Genomic DNA, 22,688 nt, shown 5'->3' with positions numbered 1-22,688 from the left:
ATATCCACTGCCAATAAAATTTGATCCCATAACATAATGCAACATCAAAGGTCCTCATAATATATCTTAGGATCATCTTTACAATATTTTAATGTTCTTTATCAGGATTCGTCATGTATCGACTAACCACTCCCACTGCTTGTGCAATGTCTGATCTTGTACAAATCATAGTGAATATTAGACTTCTCACTACTAATGAATACGATACTCGAGACATCTCCATCCTCTCTTCTTCACTGCTAGGACTCATACTGGAGGGTAACTTGAAATTAACGGGAAGTGTGGTAGAAATTGACTTACAATCTTACATGTTAAAGCACCGTAAGATTTTCTTCAAATAATTCTTCTGAGAAAGCCAAATCTTCCTATTAATTCTATCTCGATAAATTTATATCCCTAGAATCTTGTTTGCAGATCATAAATCTTTCATTTTAAAAATCTAGCCAACTGTGCATTTAATTCTTTGATACAATCTTTGTTGGGGCCTGCAACCAATATGTCGTCAACATACAACAATAAGATAATAAAGTTATTTTTATCAAACCTCTTGAAATATGTATAATGATCTAAATTAAGTCTGTTATATCCAAGGTTCATAATGAATGAATCAAATATCTTGTACCAACACCTCGGGGCTTGCTTTAGACCGTATAGAGATTTGTTCAATCTGCAAACAAAGTTCTCTTTTTCTTTTTCTTTTTCACATCTAGCTGCTCTAGATGTAAGTCAAATATGACGTTCATAGCCAGGACTATTCAAATTATTGTAAGTCGAACTACAGGAAAAAATATTTTATTAAAATCAATACCGTCTTTCTGAGCATATCCTTTCCACTTGATCATCTCCATTTTGCTTGATCTTGTAGACCTGTTTATTTCTAATAGCCTTCCTTTCTTGTGATAGTGACACAAGTACCCAAGTCTTATTCTTATAGAGAGCTTTAATTTCTTCCTGCATTGCTATCATCCACAAAGATGCATCCGTGCTGTTTATAACTTCATGAAAAAAGTTGATGGTTTTCCATCCTCTGTTAGAAGGCAGTATGTAATATTACTCTTCGTAATATACTCTGAGTGTCAAGTCGGTAGTCTTCTCTTACGAATTGACCTTCGAATTTCTAGAGCCTCGGACTCGACTGGCTCTTGTACATCATGTTCTGGTGTTGTTTCAAAAGAATTTGGATCATTTTCTATCTGAACAGCTATAGTCTGCAAGTTCTTCCTTGAACAACTTTCTTTCTCTTCACTTTATAATTGGTTCTTTACAAAGATAACATCTCTGCTGATGATAACCTTACAGGTAGTGGGAACCCACAAGCGATACCTCTTTACTCCATCAGCATACCCTAAGAATATGTATTTTCTGAATTTTGAATCTAGCTTTGTAATTTCTTGGGCATTATACATTATGTACACTGGACTTCCAAATATATGGAGGTTGGAATAATCAGCTGGCTTGCCAGTCCACGTCTCCAGCGGTGTCTTTAACTGTATTGTGATTGATAGAGATCAATTCACCACATAACAAATAGTTTTTACTGCTTCCTCCCAAAAGACTTTATCCAGATTTGTAGTTGCTAACATTGCTCTTGTTCTTTCTAACAGAGTTCTATTCATTCGCTCTGCTACTCAATTTTGTTGAGGAGTATAAGCAGTACTGAATTATATTTTGATATATTCTTACTTGCAGAATGCAAGAAATTCATCGTCTGTGTATTCTCCTCCATTATTTGACCTCAAGCACTTGATCTTCTTTTCAGATTCAAGCTCGACTCACGCTTTGTGGGCTTTAAAGATTAAGAACACATCAGCCTTCTTCTTGATAGGATATACCCAACATCTCCTGGAGTAATCATCAATAAAGACACAAAATATTTTGCTCCTCCCATGGATATAACTGGTGCTTGCTATACATCAGAATGAACTAGTTTCAGAATAGCATTGCTTCTAGAACTCAATATGTTGAATTTCAGTCGATGCTGCTTACTTGTAACACAATGCTCACAGAATGGATTTTAGTTGATATGTTTAATTTCAGAATAACATTGCTTCTAGAACTCGATATATTGAATTTCAGTTATGTTGCTTACTTTTAACACAATACTCGCAGAATGAAAGAGCTACCGAATTAAGTACATGAAGTAACTTCTAATCGGAGAGAATCTTCAAGCCTCGTTCTGACATATGACCTAGTTTACGGTGCCACATCGTGATTTGTTCTTCTCTACTGCTAGTTGATGCTACACATGAATCAGCTTCCTACAAGATTTCTCCCTTGAGCATGTATGGATTTGTAGCTATCTTTTCTCTTTTTATCACAACAAGCGTCCCTCTAACAATATTCATGATCTTGTTTTCTATATGGGTCTTACACCCAAGCTCATCTAATTGTCCTAAAGACAAAATATACTTCTTCAAGCCCTTCACACGTCGGACATCTTGAATGGTGTGTATTGTACCATTAAATATTTTGATTTTTGCCAATACCAAAAATCTCCAAGGCATGATCATCGCCCATGAATACAGTTCCTCCTGAGATAGGTTTATATTTGTGAAACCATTCTCTTCAGGAGGTCATGCGCCAGGAAACTGCTAAATTTAGAAGCCAGACATCAGCAAACCTTTTTTAGTCTTCATCAACAGTGGTTGCTCCATTGTATAAAATTTTATCATCGTCTGATGTGCTGACAACGCATCCTTGAGATGTTGATGGCTCCGAAGACTTTTTATCACCACTCTTCTTATTATGCCAACACTCCGATTTCACATACCCCCTTTTGCCACAGTTGTAGCATTTGATATTCTTCTTACTTCTTAATTTTGATCTACTATGAGTATGACTTCCACTGGATCCACGTTCTATTGATCTTCCTCTTGTCACCGATAAGGCCTCCGCTTGTTGCAAACTTATCTGCATGTCTTCTTTGTTCTCACGCCAATTTTCTTCCTCTAGAATGGCTGTTGCAATGTCGTCGAAGACTAGATAGTCCGTAATGACGTTGTTTGTTAGATTGATGATGAGTTGATCATATGAATCATGCAGACTTTGAAGTAGAAGCCCTACATGTTCATTCACACCGATTGTATGCCCCAACGTTATGAGTAGGGAGAATAGTGTATTTAGGGTGTTGATGTGGTCGGTCATCGATATAGATTCTGTGATTTTTAGAGTGTAAATTCTTATTTTTAAGCAACTTTTGTTGTGTAGGGATTTGGTCTCATATAGCTTTGTTAAAGTATCAAAGATCTCCTTTACTGTCTTCTTCTCTTCTATGCTTAACAACATCCCATCTGCTAATGTCAGATGGAGATTGGCAATAGCATTTTCGTCCATCTCATTCTACTTTTTATCATCTGTGATGTCGTCCGGCCTTGCACCGATGGCTACTAAACAATTATCTTTTCTCAAGTAACATTTATCTTTAATTTCCACAGTGAGAAATTGCTCCCGTTAAATTTCTCAATCTCGAATTTCGCCACCATTGCTTCTACTATGAACGATAACTTCTACTATTTCATGTGAACAGTAACCGTACTCGTGAATAGTAACCATACTTGTAAAAATAGTACCATACTCGTGAATAGTGTCCAATGCCTTCAAAGAATAAATAATAATCTAACTTATTTTTTGATGTGGATGATCCACTTTTAGTGACCATCACAGAGCATACGATAAGCAGATACACGCACCCTAAGTTCGACTTTAATACCACTTGTTGGGACTAATCAATAGAGCATAGTCCCAGCGAATAGTAGAGCAGAAGTAATAAAATAAACACACAGATTTACATAAAAAAACCCCTAAATGAATTTGGGGTAAAAATCACGGACAATAATAGAAGAATCCACTATGAGGAATTTTTTTTTTGGTGTTACAATCTCTCTTTCTGAGGAGAAACTCTCTCTATTTTTTACTCTTTCTCTCTTCCTCTTTCTTTCTTTTTCACTCTTAATTGGAGACACTCTTAATTGGAGACACTAGGATGATATAAACTTAATGCTAGGGAGAGCTATATATAGGTGAGTTTGTGGTAGGTGCCCACTGTTGCTACAGTATTGCTACCGTAATATTTAGTGGATCTACGGTTGCCGATTACTATAGCGGATAGATGTTTACTTTCGACACAGTAACTTTCCATCAGCACTAAAGTTTCTTTTCTTTCTATCTGATAAAAGTCACAATTATAAAAGTGAGCGTCCATAAATATATAATGAGACTAGAGCTACCTGCTACATGTAGAATTATCGATTTATCCTTCCGCATTCCATATAAATTTTCGAGGGATTGGCCTGCACAATATGATCAGACACGACAGCTTCATCATTGCTTAGATTTGAAGTTTATTTAGCTAGTAGTTACCAAATAAAATAGTTAATATGTAGTTTAAGGCAAATTCATATGAAGAAAAGGCCAGGTCTAAAAGTGAAAAAAAGAAACACTTTTCTACTGATAATTAAGTGAGTACTTAAATCTTTTTAAAGGAAAAATGCTTAAAATTAATCTTAAGCAAAATAATTATGACACTGAGCAGATTGGTACTAGTTTCACTCCTTCAAAGTGTTGTTTCAAATGAGTGTTATCTTTTGTTGAGTAGAGACTATTTTCTAAATTATACTAGTTCATTAAAATATGTCTAAAGTCTTTATGATTTGTTTCAAATCCAACTATCGTTGACTGTACACCAAGATAGACTATATATTGTTACCAAATAAAAAACTATCTTGATTGAAAAAGTAAAACACTTTTACATGGAGAAATTCAAAACATAATATAATCATGTCAACTAGTAACCTGATCAAACTATCTAGGTTCAGTGATTCCATTATTTGATTAGATTCAGAGGCCTAAATCACATCTTTTATTATGAAAAAAAAAAAAAATCCACTTGTGTAGTGGAGGAAATCTCAGATAGTGAGATAACCATCAAATCCAGGAGACCATTATACACTCTCTCTTTCCTAAAATCACACTAGAGCCAGTAACTAGCTTGGCAAAATTTTAACTTGATACAAGGGCAGTTTTGTATGAGGATCTCTATATAATTAAAGAACTCTATAGTTCACTTTCAGTTTCAAGCAACAAGCTCTCAACTGCTCACTTGCTGAGCTATTCATTGATCACTAGAATTCATTAGAGAGAGAGAGAGAGAGAGAGAGAGAGAGAGAGAGAGAGAGAGAGAGATGGCAATGGAGAAGAGAGCTTCATCTAGCCGTCGAATTCCCCAAAGAGGTCGGGTGAAGTTAGCGATCATCGTCGGGTTGTTGGAGAGAGAGAGAGAGAGAGAGAGAGAGAGAGAGAGAGAGAGAGAGAGATGGCAATGGAGAAGAGAGCTTCATCTAGCCGTCGAATTCCCCAAAGAGGTCGGGTGAAGTTAGCGATCATCGTCGGGTTGTTGAGCTCAGTCCTCTCTCTTGTTAGAAGAACATCAGATGCCTTGCCAAGACCCATCTCAGGCTGAATTATAAGACTAAGTTATGTAAATGACATTTGTTCTGTGTAGTACAGTAGTCTTTGGGTTTTTTCTTTTGCATTTGTAGACTTTGTTAATAGATGGATAAACCAATGTGATTGGAAAAAAGAATGATTTATTTTGTGTAAACAAACGAGAAATTGTCCTTCGTATCATAATGTATCATAACGTCCACTGAACATCTAGTGCTCTTTAAATAGCTTTTTGCATGCAGAAGGTAGGTAGTTGTCTAGTGGATAATATCCAGAAGCTAGTTTTTCAAGTAAATTTATTTTGATGTTGACTCAGAATCCTTACGGACATCTGGTGTTCTAAAAGGAAGATTTTTTTCCCCTATCAGTCTATTGCCAGATCCTTTAGTTTTATTCTGATGCAAAGGTAGACAGTCCTGGAGTTCAGTAGCTAATTTCTCAACCAAACTTAAATAAGAAATAATCATAGGAACACCAATTGGCCTTTGATTCATACCCTATCAAGGTGCTCAGACATTTAGATTACAAATTGGGTTGCTACACTGCGCAATCTTTCGCTAGATTCTGAACAACACAAAAAAATACAGAGAAATTAAACAATTCAAAAAAAAACTTAAGAACTCACTCATAAGACGCCAATTCTAGCACTCCATAAACACTTGCTTTCCATTAAAATCCTGCCTTGTTCTCCCTCCAAACTTACTACACAAACTTCTCCAAAACCCCTTGCCCTTCCCAAGCTTCTCAAGATCTTTCTTCAAACTCCAACACTCCTTCTCAAGCTGAGCAATCCTCAACTTCACCTCATCATCATTCTCCATATTCATCATCTCCTCATCCCCACACTCCCCATTCTTCTCCGAAATCTCGCTTTGTACCATTCTTCTATTGTTATTCTTCGAAATCCCGCAAATATTGCTACTGTGGCCATTGGAGTTGTCGATGTTGTCTGATACAAAGAACCAGCCTGCGATGGTGGTTCGCAGGCGAAGCTGCTCGAAGAAGAGGACCTGCACGATGACTCGGAGTGGGAGTCTTTCGTTCTGAGCGGCGTGTGTGCAGGCTTCTAAGGAGAATTTCTGGCAGTTCATCAGTTGGCAGAGTTGTTCTCTGTCTGAGTCTGAGAGCCAAGGGTGTGACTGAAACGGAAAATTAAGGAAGAAAATGATCAGTACAGTTTCAGTGATTAGTTTTTTTTAACAAGATTCGGTACTTGAAGACTTAGCTTAAGGATAAGCACATTGAAACACACTAAAATTGTGACATTGATTATTTCCAAGTGAGAAAGTAGTCCTGCAAAATACTTTGTATGCATGTAAATCAAGGATGCAGTTCACACATGCTAATTATGAAAATCTCAATTTGATCATAAATACCACTGCTTCAGGAAGAACATTAAAGATTTTATGCTTTTTTTTTGGTTGGGTTTTTAGCTTGATATCTTTGCATATTATGTGATCTATGGATGTCTAACAGTCACATAAATCAAATATGAACCATTTCAACATATGTCAAAGCTCATAGCAAAACAGAATTACCTTAAGATATATGTCAATAGCTCGATAAATCCCATCATCAGAAGGTCTGGCATAACTAGGTATAACAGCTGCCAAGGCCTGAAACTTTGGAAATTTCAAATTAACATCAGATGCAACTTCTCCAAGATATGAATCAACAAGCTTAGCCACCATTGTCATCGGCGTCAACGAAGGAGTAGAATTAATCAAATACTGCCCTTCATCAACAATTCCGGGAGAATATGTATCATTAACAGGTTGATTCACTGACATGAAACTCTCCACAATTCTCTGAAAGCAATCTACATCGTAAAGAGTCTCAACTGTATAACCCAAGTTTGGTATCAAAATGTCTTCTACCGTTGCTTCATCCAACTGTGCACCAACCCTTTTCTCTAAATTCTCCCAACACGAAGGATTCGCGTGTAATATCATAGCAGCTCGAAGCAAACATACTAGAAATCTTGTAGGATTTACCCCCTTTTCGGTTGGTAACAATTCGACTAACTCATGAATGATAACTCTCTGCTCAGTTTCAGACTGAGCTGAAATTGCGTTTGCTTGCATAGTGTTCAGCGTCGGTATGTGCTTTATCGCATAATCCTTCAAAGATCCAGAGACAATTTCAGGTTTCATTCCTTTCGATTTTATTGCCAAAATTAGTCTTTTATATAGAGGTAGGCTTAGAAGTGAAACATCTTCATACCACCAATCAGCCTTTGGTGATCTCGGCTTGTCTCCAATAGCATCAATCCCATTCCACATAACCCTACCATTAGTCGCCGAGCAAACAAAAGGCCAGCTAAAAATAGTAGGATCAGCACAAGCTTTCACAGCTAAAGAATCAATGCATCTCGATATTATCTGGAGATCTTCAGAATGAGGGAGAAAAGATTGACAGGTTTCAAGAATTCGCAATGACTCTTTCCAGTTGTGTTCAAAGACTTCAGTGATGAAATGTTCGGTTTGTTTGATGAGATTTTCTTCTAAATATGTTTCAGTCATGACGAGATGCTCTGCTGCGCATCTCACAGAGACGACATTGAGAGTGTTGAGCTCAAATTTGACGTCGTAGCAGAATTTTGCTACGTGTTCAAAGGCTTTAGGGCCACCGGGGAGATCATGAAGCTGAAGAATGCAACCTTTTCCATCTTCGCTTTGATGGTCATTGATCATGTTTTGCAGGAGGCCGCTCCTGCGCAGCAATGGGAACTGCATGAAAGAAATATTAGCACATAAAAGCCTTATTGGTACTCATATTCAAAGAAGTTCAATAAAAATAAGCCTAGATTACTTATTATCGAAACCAGGAAAAAAATGAAGACTTAAAGGAACAAATTTGAAGAATACATCCAGGAACTTGGACTTCCACAATTCATTAACACACATAAAATATACCATTGGGTGCCATTGCATTTGTTTTGTATAGTAGAATTAGATTAATATGTATGCCCATATTTACAGTATAGATGGACTAAAATTCTAATGTTTCATGATTAAATTGTCCTTATTTCATTCCCTAAAGAATCCCTATTCACATATTGAAAGTGAAAATATGTAATAACGAAATTTACAAAAAAATCAATATACACAATTTTTTTAAGGTAAACTCTCGATAAGTTGATAAATATATGCTTAAAGCTATATTATAATGGAGGAAAAAAAATAATTCATTTGTAAAAAGAAATGAAAAATGGAATTAAAGAAGAGAAGCAAACCTTGTGGAGATGAAATGACACTTCTCCTATATTAATAATAATATCACTTGGAAGCTCATTCTTGCAAACCCTGCATAAAAGCGATTATTTCTTGAATTTCATGAATGTAATGAATCAAATTTTCTTCGCATTCTAAGAAAATGGACTAATTGACAAAGTAAACCAAGAAAATTATAGTAGAACTAATGAAATAAATAAATACCATGTTTGGCCTTCAAGTTGAAAGGCCTCTCCTTTCGATCCAAGAGCCATTGTTGCCATCTCTTCCAATGGAACTGAAACTATTTGGTTTAAGATCACAGAGAGAAAAATGGAGATAAATAAGACTTGAATCTAAAAATTTTCTTTCAGTAATTTTGTTGATTTATTAAATTTTTTTTAAAGCTAGAAAGTGGCAGAGGTTTATGCAAAGCCCGGGTCTCAAGGGAGTGATGGAGAAGCTTGAACCAACAATCAGCAGACCACCTCCTCAGACCTCTCTATAGAAACCACCTGGCAATGCAATTTTAATTTTGAATAAAATAAAATAAATTATTGTCTTGGTTCCAATAAATAATAATAATAATAATAGAAATAAGAGGGTAGAATTTGCTAAAAAAGTTGATGACAGCTTCTAGCGCTTATCTAACGTTGTAAGAAGGTAGGTAGATTCAAACCTTTAAACTTCCAACATAGAAGAAAACGGTGGTATTATCTCAGCAAAGTCAACTTGGTTATTTCTATTCTTTGTTCAGTAAAAAAAAAAAATTAATGATGGAAAATATTTCATGCACATAATATTATGGCATTGAAGCAAGAGTAATGTCACAGAGAATCAGTCTCTTCAAAATGAGCCATAAATGATTAGAAGCATTTACTACCGAAGCTTGTTTTTGCTAGTTTGAATCAACTATACACCAGTCGTCTATAATTTTATATATTTAATAAGGTTATAACCATAATGCAATCTCAACAAATTAATGGGCATGGAAAAACCATAAAGCCAGCACTGTAAGGACCCAAGAATTCTGCTGAAGCAAATAAAGGCAATATACACACAAACACGTCCCTTTGAGTGCAAAAACTCTTGTTCAATTATCTCACATGTAGAAGCTTTTGGTTTCTACAAGCTAATGACATTGCAGATTCCAGAATAAACATAGGCATCTTCTGAAACTAATCAAAGAAAGCTTTGCAGGTAATAACTGAAGAAAACATTAAAGTTGCTTCTGCTTCCCTTCTGCATTTCTTCATGGAGCTAGAAAGATTAAGGGGGAAGCTATGCAAAGATGAGAGCAAGGCGAAAGACTTGTGAAGCAAAGTTTGGTCATATCAGTGATCTACGTAAGTTTTTCCATTAGGCTGCAGAGATGGAAGAACGACGGCGAAGAAATATGCGATTGAGGGTGGCAGCAAGGCGAACCCCACCTTGGGCGAGCCTCTTCTCTACAATTGGCAGGCGAGAGAGGAAGTATTCATCTGAAAGCAACCACCAGTTGCATAAACATAGTCAGCAATATGAACAAGATTCCTCTTTTTTTTTCCAATTAATGATGTTTAGTCCTTTGGTATATTAGTTTTACTTCAAAAATGAAAGAACATGCACAAGACCAAAACTTTGGAGTTAGAATAGTAAAGATAGACTTTGCTTACACATTATAGAGGTTGATCGATGTTTTTATCATGTGTAGGCCTCGACTTTTATTTTATTTTTTCAGGTTGTTTTTTGTGTACTTTTTTCTGGATATGGATATTTTCTTGAGGGATATTCGTCAATAGTCTCCAATATGGACAGTTAGTTTTCATTTATGCAGTATTTTGACTTTTGTTAGGTGGGAGACTTTCTTCTCTTGGATCTGGAGGATACCTCATGTTATAATGAATATTCGCGGGGGGGGGGGGGGGGGGGGGGGGCGCGAGACGGGGGGGGGGGGGGGGGGGGGGGGTTTATCAACTAATTCTCAAAAAAGCCGGAGAGAAGCGTAGCTACTAATGGCATACATCAGCATACTGCACCTTATCGACCATCTAGTACTCTGAATGAGAAGATCTCAATTCTTTTATGAAAGTAGGACTTTAAACAATCTTTAAAGAGTGTCTTGGGGACTATTAGCATTGATTTTAAAGTACGGTCCCGAGAGTGCTTCCAGGCAGTGGCATTCCTGTATGCAACTTGCACCTAACTGAATGCTCTCAGAAGCGTAACTGCAGAGTTTAAAACCAATCAAAATGCCATTGAAGTTGCATCATCTTTTGAAATTTTGAGACAAAAAAATCCACTGTATAGTTAAGGATTAAATGATCTTTCCACGCTATTCTACTCAGTCATCCAGTAGAAATTTGACAGGAATAAAAATCACTTTGGTATAATTATAAATTTCAGTAACCAATCCGAGACACACTTACAGGTTTGGACAAGCTGTCTGATTGAAGTCACAATCTTTCCATGAAGGAACTACAGTAGACCAGTCGTCCTGTCCTTGAAGGATGAGGAATAGAAAGACACGGTCAATGTAAGCATGAAATACTAGTTACAGTACTCAACAAAGACAACTTCTATTTTTGTATATATAGAAATAAGGGGCCGCAGATAAATTAATTATATAAATACATGATATTCAGGTGATGTATAACTCATAGTCAAACTTGCATGCTCAGTCCATGAAGTATCATTTCTCAAAACAGAATCACTTTTGCAACATCATGCAATTATACTCAAATAGTCACATCAGAGATCACATACTCCATAATTTTCCATCTAGAATGCCAAATAAATGCTGTGGTTTCTACCAGGAAATTTATTCCATCAAGTTTTGCATTTATCATTATACCGCAGAATACGCTTTTGAAAGATATAATGGATAAACAGTAATAAAAGTCGAGGGACAGCACTACTGAACCAAATTCAACTAATAGAAACTCGTCTTGGACTTGACAGAATAAGACCCTGAGCCAATATCCACAATGCACTGCATACAATTAAATTATATAAAATATTTTAATAGTTTATAAAACAAATAACATATTATCTCACAAAAGAAAGACAAAAAAGTATGATATTAATTATAGAATGCTTCATCCTGTAGGATTAGACAATGAAAGCTGCAATTTCCTAATATGAGTGAAAAAGCTCAGGCAAGTAGTTTGGATCATATCTATTGTATAAACAATGTTATGGAACACGTACTGAAATATTTGATTGGATGCCTTGCACCATTGTTTTGATATCCAAGTTGTAGAACTTCTTCAATGCAGTCTCAATGATCATGTTATCCCATATCTGGAGGAAAAAGCAGCCTCTCTTATGTTAAAACATTACACTCGCCCATCAAAAAGAGGGGGCAGAACTTATGCATAACAGTAAAAGTGTGATCTCATTATAAACAGAACTTACATGATGTAAATTTGACTTTCGCCTATACCAATGAACTATTATTGTGTTTCCGCCTTCATCTCCTGTGAAACCAACATGTAATGGCTGTAATGAAAAGGAAAGAGAATAAGAGATACAAAGAGATCACTAATATACTCAATGATAAGGAACAAGAATTTAATCTGAATGGCTATTACTATTGTTCGGAACATTGGTTACAAGACTTCTCCATCAGATTTTTTTTTTTTTGAATGAAAATAAGGCATACTGCCCTATCATGTATATATAAACCAAAAAAGAGAGTTTTTACAAAAGATATCTGATTGTGATTTGGCCCGAGACTCCGAGTTGGAGGGTATTAGACCAAATCACCAAAAGATGTCTCTATGAAGAGACCCAAAACAAAACATCTAACAGAAACTACAACAGGCAGGGTATAACAGACTTCTCCATCAGATTATTCAGAATATATTTAGGAGCCTATTATACAGAAGAAAGGTGAACACTTATTTTATTTTTATTTTTGAAGTGAAAATTTCAGCCAAATTGAGTATCCTTATATCGAATTTAATTTACATATAGATGATAAGAAATTGATTCATGACATGTTTCAGTTTTGATGATAACGATGAAAAGCTCTGTCCATAAAAAGACCATTAAGCTGGAACTAATGATGCCTGCTAAATAGTAAGAAGTGGCCGAGCCAGAAATGTTTTTTTTATTGGATTGGGGGGTGGGGGGCAGTAATCAAAGATACATGCATAAGTTGTTTCTTATTTATTTCATAATTAAAAAATTCAAATTACTCCCTTAAATCTTTAATATATTGAAATTTGGTCCCTGAAATCATTGAAATTGCTATTAGGTTCCCCAATTTTAAAAATTATCTAAAGTTTAGTCCCACAAATCATTGAAATTACCATTAGGTCTCCTCATTATCATGTTTAATTTAAAAAAACTACTCATGAGAATTGGGTGACTTAATAGCAATTTCAATTATTTGAGGGGCTAATTTTAAATAATTTAAGAATTTGAGGCGACCTTATAGCTATTTCATTGATTGAGGGACTAATTTTAGAAAATTGAAGATTTAAGCATTAACTGACCATTGACCAAACATGTAAATAACAAAATGTTTGGTGGGCCAAGCGCCCCCGCCCCGGCCACTGCCACTACCACCGGTCCACCACACACACAAAAAAAAGTATGTGGCCCTGCCTTGAGAGTAAGGTTTCCATCAAGTTCTGACTAAGTCGTAGCCTGTAAGTCTTGGCTAAGAAAACCTTAAAAGTTTCCATGATCTCCTCCGGTGCTCCTTACGGAAACTAGAACATTGCTTAAACAGTACTGCTTTGGTTTGTTGTAGTAATCATGAACTACCTAGAAGCTTATAGAATAGAAAGACATTGTTGAATTGCTATGTTTTTGCGTGCCACCACTCCATTGCATCCACTTGATTTTCGTGACCAAGATTTGATCTTTTAGCAGCAATACATAATGAAAAGGCAAAGCCTGGAATTTGAGTATTTGTGTGCTTTTCCAGTGTTTTTAATCAAACTTGTTTATTATTATTTCAAATACATTCAGATTTTAGAAGAATGGAGTGACCTAGTCATGTCCGATGTCAGACACATATACCACCACACCATTTCGTAAGTTCACAATGGCCTTTGGAGTTTTTAGTTTATTGAGTTCTCCATACCATTGTTTCCTAGCTCCAGAAGTTTCTACATATTTCAGTCCAAATAACCCAAAATGTTGTTCCAGTTATTATTTTAAAACTCTCCTTTTATCCTTCTACCAATCTATATAAACATAGATTTACATTTCGTGAACAGGCTCTATCAGTATGACATGCAATTTTCAAATAATTATGACATATCATTTACTTGTTTTACCTCTTTCTTATCACTGATTCATCTCAAGCCAAAGAAAACACACCTGATGAATGTCACCGATGAAGTGTGATAAGAACAAAAGAGCCTCTGTAAGATTATCTGCAGACAACAAACAAAACTTTATCTGTTACCCAAGTGGATAAATTTTCAGGCCAAAACATGATTTTGGTATTTTGAAAAAAAACATCGTGTACATTTCTCTTCTGATTCAGGGCGTTGATAGGCTTCCAACTGTGTAGAATAGTTATATATTGCCCCAGAAACACATCTGTCTCTCTTGCCATAAGAATCATGGCAGTCACCTGTTAGATGGCACATAAAAAAGACACATTCATGTCAATTACCAAGTGGGCTTCATTTTAGTATATTGTGATAACTATGTGGATAATAACACAGGAAATAAGAAGCAACATGTAGAGAGGATTGTTCACAATGAGAATAATGAAAAGGCAAATTGCATTTAAGATTTTGAAGGTTTCACAGTTCACACATTTTATCATATGCTATGACTATAAGAAACTTTACCATTTCCATTTAAAGAAATGGAAGAGGGAATTAGACGAACCCCTTTCGCAAGTCAACAGAAGCAACAAAAAAGTCGTCCAAGAATAAGGTGAAAAATATGTCGAAGAATCTGATTGCTGATTTCAAATTTCAATTACCCAAGAAAACATAAACATTAAACCCAAGAAAACATAGGCACAAGGGTTGAATCTATGCTACCAAATTATACAACTAAAGACAAAGAAAGTAACAGTTTATAAAATCTCAGTAATATCATATAGGTGGCATACCCCGACACGTTCATTATGAATGTGAAACTTTCTTTTCTACTTTGGGGTTAAACATATATATATTTTAACCATGCCAGGTGCATTTTTATATCCAGTACAGATACTCGTAAATAACTACAAGGAGCATATGCCCGTAATTATTAAGATAAACCGAACATACGACAGTAATAGTAATTGCACTTGAAATCCGGTGTATCAAGATAATGCAGTGGACTAGTCCAGCGCCAATGGTACCAATGGCGAATCTCATCAGCCCAAGAACAAAGCGAAGCGAAGTCACCATTAGCAGATTCCGGAAGCAACATCTTAACAGCCAACATAGCTTCGTCAGTCAAAAGGCCCTGATGCCGTACAGTCATATCAGCCTTTGCAATCCAAAATAAAGATTCTTTTTTTTTTCAAATACAAAAAATACCCACCTCTGCGATCTTACAAACCGCAAAGTGCCCATCTTTTCCCCAAGAGACAACTCCAGGGAGAAGGCTAAGGCAAATTAACAACCCAAAGCACCAGACCCTTGGCATTTTCTGCTAGATTTAAACAATATAAGAGATTTTTGTCTACAAATTAATGCTTATTTGGTACATTTTATTTTAAGGACAAATTTTCAAAACAGTCCTCTTTGGACTTTTAATCCCAAAAAAAAACTTATTTTCAGAAACCGATCTGGTTTCAGCCTCAGCGCATAGGACGGGATTTGAACTTTTAATCTACAAATTAATGCTTATTTAGCATTTTCTGCTAGATTGAAACTTCACGGGAGTTGAACTCCCCTCAGTAAGTTTTACTAAACTTCATGAGAGTTCAACTCTCGTAAAGTTTCATAGTTTAAATTTTTTTTTGAACTATGAAACTTCACGAACTCCCGTAAAGTTTAATAAAGCTTACTAAACTTCACGGGAGTTCAACTCACGTGAAGTTTTGAATTTTTTTCAGAAACCGACCTAGGTTTCAACGCTGAGGCTGAAACCATGTCGGTTTTTTGGAAATTAGTCTTTTTTGCGATTATTATTGTAAACCGGATTTTTTTGAAAATTTATCCTTTTATTTTAACTTTTATATGCTGCAATTCAGCAAGCAAGAAAAAATTCAAAAGGCATCAAAGATTCACTTGGAAAAATTACAGCAAATAATTCTGTAACCCACAAAATGTTAGCTTTAGGGTTTTGTTGAGGTTTTTCAGATTTTTTGTGTTTTAATCAAAAATCAAAATATATAAAAAAAGTCGAAAATTTTTGATGGAGAAGGACTCACGATTGAGATTTTGTAGATCTCCGCTTTGCTTAATTTCGCGCGAAAATTTCGATTTCGTGTTCGTTGATAACAGGACAGCTCCTCGCTGGTACCAATAAGAAGTAGGATTGCGGGTTGAGGAAATGGAAATCTTAGATCCCAATCCGGGTCGGATCCAGAGAAACTAAAATCAAGGTTGATCCAAACCCATTAAAATATTGGATACGATGTTTTCGGGTTTTGGATTATCTAAATTCAATAAACTCTCGCGAGATATCGAAATTTTTTTGAGAAAATTGGGGCGTTAGCCCATTTTATTGATTAAGAAAGTTAAAAAAAAGAGCGGCATACAATTTTTAGCTTTATAAAACTAAAAATTATTTTTGAGAAAATGTGGGGCGCGTTAGCCCATTTTATTCATTAAGAAAGCCAACAAGTTATATTGTATTATAGATTATATTATCATGCGGATTGACTGTATGCTGGATACCATCTAATCATTTTAAAACTTCAAAGTAGAGAATGAGCAAACTTTAGGCCAATGTTTATCTATAGCCGGACTCTGCATTTCTCCTACAAAGCAACACTCTAAATATCGAATCATATACTGCAGATTTGATTTTAAACGAATCCGTTCTGAATATAATTATCACCATAACTCATATTGTTTTATAAAAATTGATAATATATGAGTTTAAACTTTAATCTCAAAAGCATTATCTATCAACAAGGGAGAAAATGTATAAGAGTTAACAACTCGTTTTGCAAAACAGACTGTCAGGTCTATGCCATATGAGCGTCCCTACTAGTCACATAAATGTGAGGCTCGTATGTCTTCGGGTCGACAGTCCATTTTACAAAATAGGCTGTCAGTTCATAGCCAATTTTCTCGTCAACAAAACCAACCAAACAATGCACATCAACACACATATTGGGGATGGGAGCCATTTTGGCTCGACCCGTCGAATCAACCCGACCTGATCAGTGGTTAACGGGTGCGGGTCGATAGAAACAACTTCTCCAACCGGGCTCCGGGCAAAAAAAAAGGCCCATTCAGAAAATGTCCTCCGTCGCGTTCAAGCCTCTCCCTCTCCTGCCCCATTTCAAACCCCTCCTCCTCCAAAACCCTAACCACCGCCGCCGGCGAATAATCGTAACCAGCAGCATGAAAGCTATTACGGTAACAACCTCCGGCGATCTCTCACTTCGAGAAGTCGGCGATCCGCTGGCGATCGGAGACGGCGATGTCCTCATCAAGGTCGCCGCCATCCGCCTCTCAATCGCGGCGAGGTACCGGCGGACAGAGATTATGATCCCGAAGGAGTCGAGCCCGTACCCTGGCCTCGAGTGCTCCGGCACCGTTATCGACGCTGGCCGGTCTGTGGATCGCTGGAGGATTGGGGACCAGGTATTTGCTGGGGTTGAAGGTCTGGGGTTTTCGGGGTTGAAATGGGTATTAGTTAGCCACTTTCTTCTGTTTGTGGATGATTTGGAATTAGTTAGCGGTGTTTGTAGTTTTTTGATACTGATTGTAGTGAGAATTGGGGCTTCTTTGCTTAAGAGATTAATAATGTCGATTTATTTGAGCACTGTTATTCATTGTGAAGGTGCATGTATGAACGTGTGAAGCCATGCATGCGATAAGTAATCAAGTGTTCGTGCACTTGGCATGTTATAGAGCTAAATATTTAGGTATCCAAGTAGCACTGGAAATAAACAACTCAAATTATCAGTGCAACATTTGCGTGGCTATTTACTGTGCATCGTTCATCGCATTAGATTCAGCTTAGGGCGTCTCACAAAACACCAGTGGTGCAAGTTAAATATACTCTTGAAATATTAGCGCCAGGCACGATCCTGAAATATATAGATGCATTATCTTCCATCACCGCCCCATCAAGGAGGAACAAGTGTGTTAAACGTTTGGCACCAGATTTACGAAAAAATTGATTGCTGGCTTACAGTGATTTGTGAAGTATTATTTTTTCTGTTAGTTTGCACCATCTGCTGCTTCAACTATTTAATATTTGGAATAAAATTGGATTCTCTTACAAATATAATGGCATACCGTTGAAGTATTCTTATTTCTTACTTTACTTGATTACTTCTCTTCATGGAGAATAACTGTACAACTGCTTGATTGAGAAACCTGAAATGAAATTAGATCCATTTATTTAATAGTATTTGTTCCCTGATCATTTGTAGGTCTGTGCTCTTCTTAATGGAGGAGGGTATGCAGAGAAGGTGGCGGTTCCAGCTTCCCAGGTTCTTCCCATTCCTCAAGGTGTCTCCTTGATAGAAGCCGCAAGTTTTCCTGAAGTAGCATGTACTGTTTGGTCGACTGTCTTCATGATGAGTCAATTGTCCACAGGGCAGACCTTTCTCGTGAGTGTTTCGATTTGTCATGATAATCTGTAATTTAAAATCTTTATAATGAGAAGATTATGAACTAAATGAGAACTTGAAAAGTTTTTCCTTCTTTTGCTGAAAGGAATATTAAGGAAACCACATCTGCTGAGACCCTTTTTTCTATATTAGATAGGGTTTTATCTCGATAAAGATAACAAGCATTCACTTGTTATGAAGATAACCAGGCTATCACCATAGTTAGCCGTTGAAAGGGAGAATACAGGGGAAAGAGGAAAGCCCGCTAGTAAATTGTGAGCTTTTGTGGTAGCCCAGTAGAAAAATGCAAACAAATGGGCGAAAACATGTATGAAATAAGTAATTATGGTATAAATTAATAGAGAAAGTTCATCTGATAGCAATATTTGATTGTCATCATTCAGCCTCGTTGTTTTTCACATTTATCCTATATTTACATTTCTTTTTGCTAATGTTTTATTTCAATAGGAGAAGCATATCTTAAATGTGGAATGCTAAGCATTATAACCCATAGGAACAAATGGATTGAGGTTTGAAGTATTTATTGATGTCGATACACATCGACTGTATCATGTCAGATTTAAGAATGCCAATCTGATGTGCATGAGCAATGAATACCATTAATATCATCTAATAATGACTAGTACATAACTACATATATATTGACTATTATCAACCGATGTAATATTAAATTGAGGAAAATAGGGAGCGAAAGCAAAAAAACAAAAAAACATTTGAGGAAAATGAAAATGCATGTGGAGGAAGACATCTGTGTATATGGAAATGCTTTAGCTAAATTTTTAAATACTCATTCTAAGACCAGAGTAGATTGCAGATTCATGGGGGATCCAGTGGAATCGGCACCTTCGCCATCCAGATAGCTAAGTACCTTGGAGTTAAAGTATTCGTTACAGCAGGTGTGACCATGGTAATAAAGTGGAGCTTTTTAAACATTCATTGTTAACCATGTTCACGCTCTCATCTGTGTAACATTTTTTGATTTCAGGAAACAAAGAAAAACTAGCTGCATGCAAGAATCTTGGTGCTGATGTTTGCATAAATTATAAGACTGAAGACTTTGTTGAACGGGTCAAAGAAGAGACTGGAGATAAAGGTGTGTTCCCTTGAGAAAATATCGAGTGGATCCTATATAATTGACAACTGGTGGTCCAAAGGTTGGATCCTTGAATCAGTGCAAGAACAATAAAATTAGAGATGCGCAAGAGTTCTTTCTTTGGACCACTAACTGTCCACCACAAAGAATCCACACGATAGTTTTCTATGTTCTATTGATCCTATAAGCTTGAGTATGATCATGTGCATTTCTAAATTGAATGATCTACTGACTACTGTTCAGGTGTTGATGTTGTACTGGATCACATTGGTGGGCCATACTTGCAGCGAAATCTTGACAGCTTGGCTATGGATGGAAGGCTTTTTATCATTGGTTGCATGGAAGGCATGGTTGCAGATGTTAACCTTTCATGTTTACTTTCCAAGAGGCTTACTGTTCAAGGTATTATAATTGCTACCCTTTATCTTCACTTAGAAAGGATTCTTTGTCAGCAATCATGTTAGCAGTTCCATTGGCCCTCCATCTCCTATATAAACTGATTCACGTATTGTTTGCACTAGTAACACATTTTATTTGCACCAATTTCACTGTTTGCTTGCACTAATATGCACTGTTTTCACTGATATTTTTGCATCAACTGCACTGATATAGAATTGATAACGAGATTCGAGTCACATTCTTCTTCATCCCCGTCTGGTTTTCTATAGAGAGACATCTAGAGAGGTTTTTCTCCTCAACAGTTGAAGTCTGACTCCTATATGACAATTTAATCTGTCGAAGAACAATTTTTGAAAATAAATGTGGAGTTTTTTGGGATTATTTTTTAGGATTAAGTTTTCCCCTTAAAAGTTTCTTTCAGGAAGTTCATTGTTTATTCTACATTCAGTTTCTTTTACATTCAGTTTCTAAGCAAAGAGTTAGTCGATAATATTCACTATTACCAATAAATTTTTTTGTTTTGTTTTCTTTCATCTTTGTTCTAAAATGCAATTTGTATAAAGCTGCCAGGTTGAGGCATAGAAGCCCTGAAAGCAAAGCAGTGATTGTTGGAGAAGTGGAGAAGTATGTTTGGCCAGCTATAGCAGCAGGCCGAGTGAAGCCTGTGGTGTACAAGTATCTTCCCCTGTCTGAAGCAGCGGAGGCACACAGGTTAATGGCAAGCAGTGCCAATATCGGAAAGATACTGTTACTTCCTTAGCATGTTCGTAGCAAAAAATCTGGGTCCTTGAAAGGTGAGAATGCTTTCAAACTTCCTTCAGTCTTTATAAATTATTGGTTTATTATTGGTCTTCGTTAGATTGTTGTGTTCTACGTGAAAATTTGTTTTTTTGCCCTTTATTTGGCCTTGACTTTATGTAGAGTCCCATTAAAGAAATGAAGAAACAGATGCTGTGTGTCCCATGTCTGGTCCCATATACTCATGACTGAATTGGGATTTCCCTATTGGGCTGGGACATTTTGACGCCAGCGACTCGTTTATCATATATAGCAAAGAACAAGGTTTTTTCTTTGAATAAACCAAATTCTTGTGGATCCTCTGGATTCAATCTTCGGGTTAATTGCGTGCAGTCCCCCTGCACTCTTCTGTACTATCGCTAAATTGAACTTACTACCCATGTAATTCTATTGTTGCAGATAGACCTCCCGAAAGAGTACTATTGTTGCAGATAGGCCCCCTGTAAAGGGTCAAAAAAATTGCACTCGGGGCCTATCTGCAACAATAAAACTACATGGATAGTAAGTTCATTTGGCCTGTCTGCAGTTAACCCTTCGTTCTTTCTACTATTGAAAGATAAGCTCTTTGCCTCTGTAGTTTCATGCAGAAACGTGTAGGATGAACGTGATGTCTTTGTGTGGACAGTCTGGGTTGAACACAATAATAGTTCCTTCACGATATGCGTTAATCATTATAGTGCATTTCTTGATTCCCTTGCTTACTTTATTGATTTTTCCTTGGGAAATTTGCAGGAACATTTCCGCTATTGCGTTTCTTGATCCTGGTTTGAGCAATGCTGCAATCTGCTGAGAACTTCTAGTTTCTGCAACAATAAACTTGAGCGATGGTTTGTTGCTGCGGATAGATTATTTACGTATCGGATTCTTTCTTTTGGTTGCTCTTGTTCTTCGTGGTTTTACGAGTGATTTTGTTGAAACTGCCAAAAGGGGAGAAGTTGAGTTATTTGTAACAAGTTTTGTTATGAACAAGTTGGTGAATTTCTAGAATGCAGACCAAGTGCTTGCCAAAAAAATTTATGTAAGAGTTGAGCTGAATGAACTTTATGATATCCTCTGATGATGAGCCAAAAGTTTTTACTTGGATTTGAAATCATAATGACAGGCTAATTTGTGCTGGTTAAAAGCAAATTACATGTATGTTGCCTGAGAGAAACGAGGGCAGGAAAACTTGAAGGAATATGACCATCTCCACACACTGATGTGATTATGAAAAGGGAAAGGGAAAAATTGCAAAATAGACCGTTTTTGCTAATTATTTAGCAAAATAGACCGTTTTGCTAAATAATTAGCAAAATAGATCTTTTTTTGGCCAACAGGTAAAAAAGAAGTCTATTTTGCAAAATAGCTCAGAAAACATACGGGACTAGTAGTCCCGTATGTTTTAATTACGGATTAGTAAAATTTTCTACTCAGAAAACATACGGGACTACGAGTCCCGTATGTTTTCTGGGTCACTAATCCGTGATTAGTTGGCTCTAAACATACCGGACTAGTAGTCCGGTATGTTTTCTGAGCCTTATTTTTCAAAATCGATCTCTTTTTTTCAAAAGAGATCTATTTTGCTAATTATTTTTCAAAGTGATCTATTTTGTTATATATTTCATAAAAATGATCTATTTTACAAATTTTCCCTTATGAAAATGATAGGCAGGGCCCGCAGGGGCGAAAAGATGAAGGGAAGATAAGACACATGAAGATGTGGATAATAAAATCTAAAATTATTATAGACTTCAAGGATATACATCCGGAAAAACCTAAATCTATAATGAGTAGTATATTTACATTATAGTTTTTCCTACCTTGCACTTATATACTCTCGTTTGTTTTTGACAGCATAAACATTTTTAAAAGTTACACACTTTAAGACATTATGCTATAAAAACGTCATTATTTTACTTTGAACTTTTTCGCAAAACACTCCCAAGCTAATTTTAAAACTTCTAGTTGGTAGTGTTTGTTGAATTTAGGGCCTGTTTGGATTCGTAGGGGGTGAAGGGAAGTTAAGGGAAACTGAGTGAAGGAAAGGGAAGGGAAGGGA

At 36.3% G+C, this 22,688-nt stretch overlaps 3 protein-coding genes across 7 annotated transcripts; 1 reads left to right on the top strand and 2 right to left on the bottom strand.

Annotated features, from left to right (window-relative positions):
- Window positions 4,185-9,580, bottom strand: LOC109845249 (BTB/POZ domain-containing protein At5g03250-like). 2 transcript variants are annotated; one of them, XM_020414480.1, is made up of 5 exons: window positions 8,880-9,580; window positions 8,678-8,747; window positions 6,981-8,171; window positions 6,068-6,581; window positions 4,185-4,289 (listed from the first exon to the last, which is right to left on the bottom strand). In XM_020414480.1, exons 1-4 carry the CDS (start codon window positions 8,936-8,938, stop codon window positions 6,084-6,086), a joined length of 1,818 nt encoding a protein of 605 aa, XP_020270069.1. In that variant the 5' UTR covers window positions 8,939-9,580; the 3' UTR covers window positions 4,185-4,289; window positions 6,068-6,083. The 2 variants fall into 2 exon arrangements, with proteins under 2 accessions (XP_020270069.1, XP_020270068.1); XM_020414479.1 differs by lacking the exon at window positions 4,185-4,289 and having other exon boundaries at window positions 5,903-6,581.
- LOC109845250 (endonuclease 4-like) lies at window positions 9,689-16,057 on the bottom strand. 3 transcript variants are annotated; one of them, XM_020414481.1, is made up of 10 exons: window positions 15,976-16,057; window positions 15,141-15,248; window positions 14,882-15,062; window positions 14,122-14,229; window positions 13,971-14,026; window positions 12,051-12,134; window positions 11,844-11,936; window positions 11,063-11,130; window positions 10,791-10,861; window positions 9,689-10,137 (listed from the first exon to the last, which is right to left on the bottom strand). In XM_020414481.1, the coding sequence occupies exons 2-10, from the start codon at window positions 15,243-15,245 to the stop codon at window positions 10,103-10,105; spliced, it is 801 nt and encodes a 266-aa protein (XP_020270070.1). In that variant the 5' UTR covers window positions 15,246-15,248; window positions 15,976-16,057; the 3' UTR covers window positions 9,689-10,102. The 3 variants fall into 3 exon arrangements, with proteins under 3 accessions (XP_020270070.1, XP_020270071.1, XP_020270072.1); XM_020414482.1 differs by lacking the exon at window positions 15,141-15,248 and having other exon boundaries at window positions 15,976-16,055; XM_020414483.1 differs by lacking the exon at window positions 9,689-10,137 and having other exon boundaries at window positions 10,827-10,861; window positions 11,063-11,135.
- LOC109845423 (quinone oxidoreductase PIG3-like) lies at window positions 17,015-21,694 on the top strand. Of its 2 annotated transcripts, XM_020414670.1 has the most exons (7): window positions 17,015-17,362; window positions 18,160-18,339; window positions 19,175-19,256; window positions 19,346-19,453; window positions 19,697-19,855; window positions 20,416-20,646; window positions 21,383-21,694. In XM_020414670.1, the coding sequence occupies exons 1-6, from the start codon at window positions 17,015-17,017 to the stop codon at window positions 20,610-20,612; spliced, it is 1,074 nt and encodes a 357-aa protein (XP_020270259.1). In that variant the 3' UTR covers window positions 20,613-20,646; window positions 21,383-21,694. The 2 variants fall into 2 exon arrangements, with proteins under 2 accessions (XP_020270259.1, XP_020270260.1); XM_020414671.1 differs by lacking the exon at window positions 21,383-21,694 and having other exon boundaries at window positions 20,423-20,520.

This window comes from Asparagus officinalis, chromosome 6 (assembly GCF_001876935.1).
Source record: "Asparagus officinalis chromosome 6, Aspof.V1, whole genome shotgun sequence".
Lineage (NCBI taxonomy): Eukaryota > Viridiplantae > Streptophyta > Magnoliopsida > Asparagales > Asparagaceae > Asparagus > Asparagus officinalis.
Note: the sequence above shows the minus strand (reverse complement) of the source record. Positions and strands in the feature narration are given on the sequence as shown.

What these genes read in the sequence shown, in the direction of transcription:
- LOC109845249 (XM_020414480.1), bottom strand. Translation starts at nt 8,938, where the DNA reads ATGGCAACAATGGCTCTTGGATCGAAAGGAGAGGCCTTTCAACTTGAA. An exon ending in CAACTTGAAGGCCAAACATG is followed by an intron (nt 8,748 to 8,879) that starts GTATTTATTTAT and finishes GCTTTTATGCAG; the next exon opens with GGTTTGCAAGAATGAGCTTC. An exon ending in TGTCATTTCATCTCCACAAG is followed by an intron (nt 8,172 to 8,677) that starts GTTTGCTTCTCT and finishes TCTTTCATGCAG; the next exon opens with TTCCCATTGCTGCGCAGGAG.
- LOC109845250 (XM_020414481.1), bottom strand. Translation starts at nt 15,245, where the DNA reads ATGCCAAGGGTCTGGTGCTTTGGGTTGTTAATTTGCCTTAGCCTTCTC. An exon ending in GTGCAATTACTATTACTGTC is followed by an intron (nt 14,230 to 14,881) that starts GTATGTTCGGTT and finishes GCCATCTAACAG; the next exon opens with GTGACTGCCATGATTCTTAT. An exon ending in GCATCCAATCAAATATTTCA is followed by an intron (nt 11,131 to 11,843) that starts GTACGTGTTCCA and finishes CTTCAAGGACAG; the next exon opens with GACGACTGGTCTACTGTAGT.
- LOC109845423 (XM_020414670.1), top strand. Translation starts at nt 17,015, where the DNA reads ATGTCCTCCGTCGCGTTCAAGCCTCTCCCTCTCCTGCCCCATTTCAAA. An exon ending in CCACAGGGCAGACCTTTCTC is followed by an intron (nt 18,340 to 19,174) that starts GTGAGTGTTTCG and finishes AGTAGATTGCAG; the next exon opens with ATTCATGGGGGATCCAGTGG. An exon ending in AGAAGAGACTGGAGATAAAG is followed by an intron (nt 19,454 to 19,696) that starts GTGTGTTCCCTT and finishes ACTACTGTTCAG; the next exon opens with GTGTTGATGTTGTACTGGAT.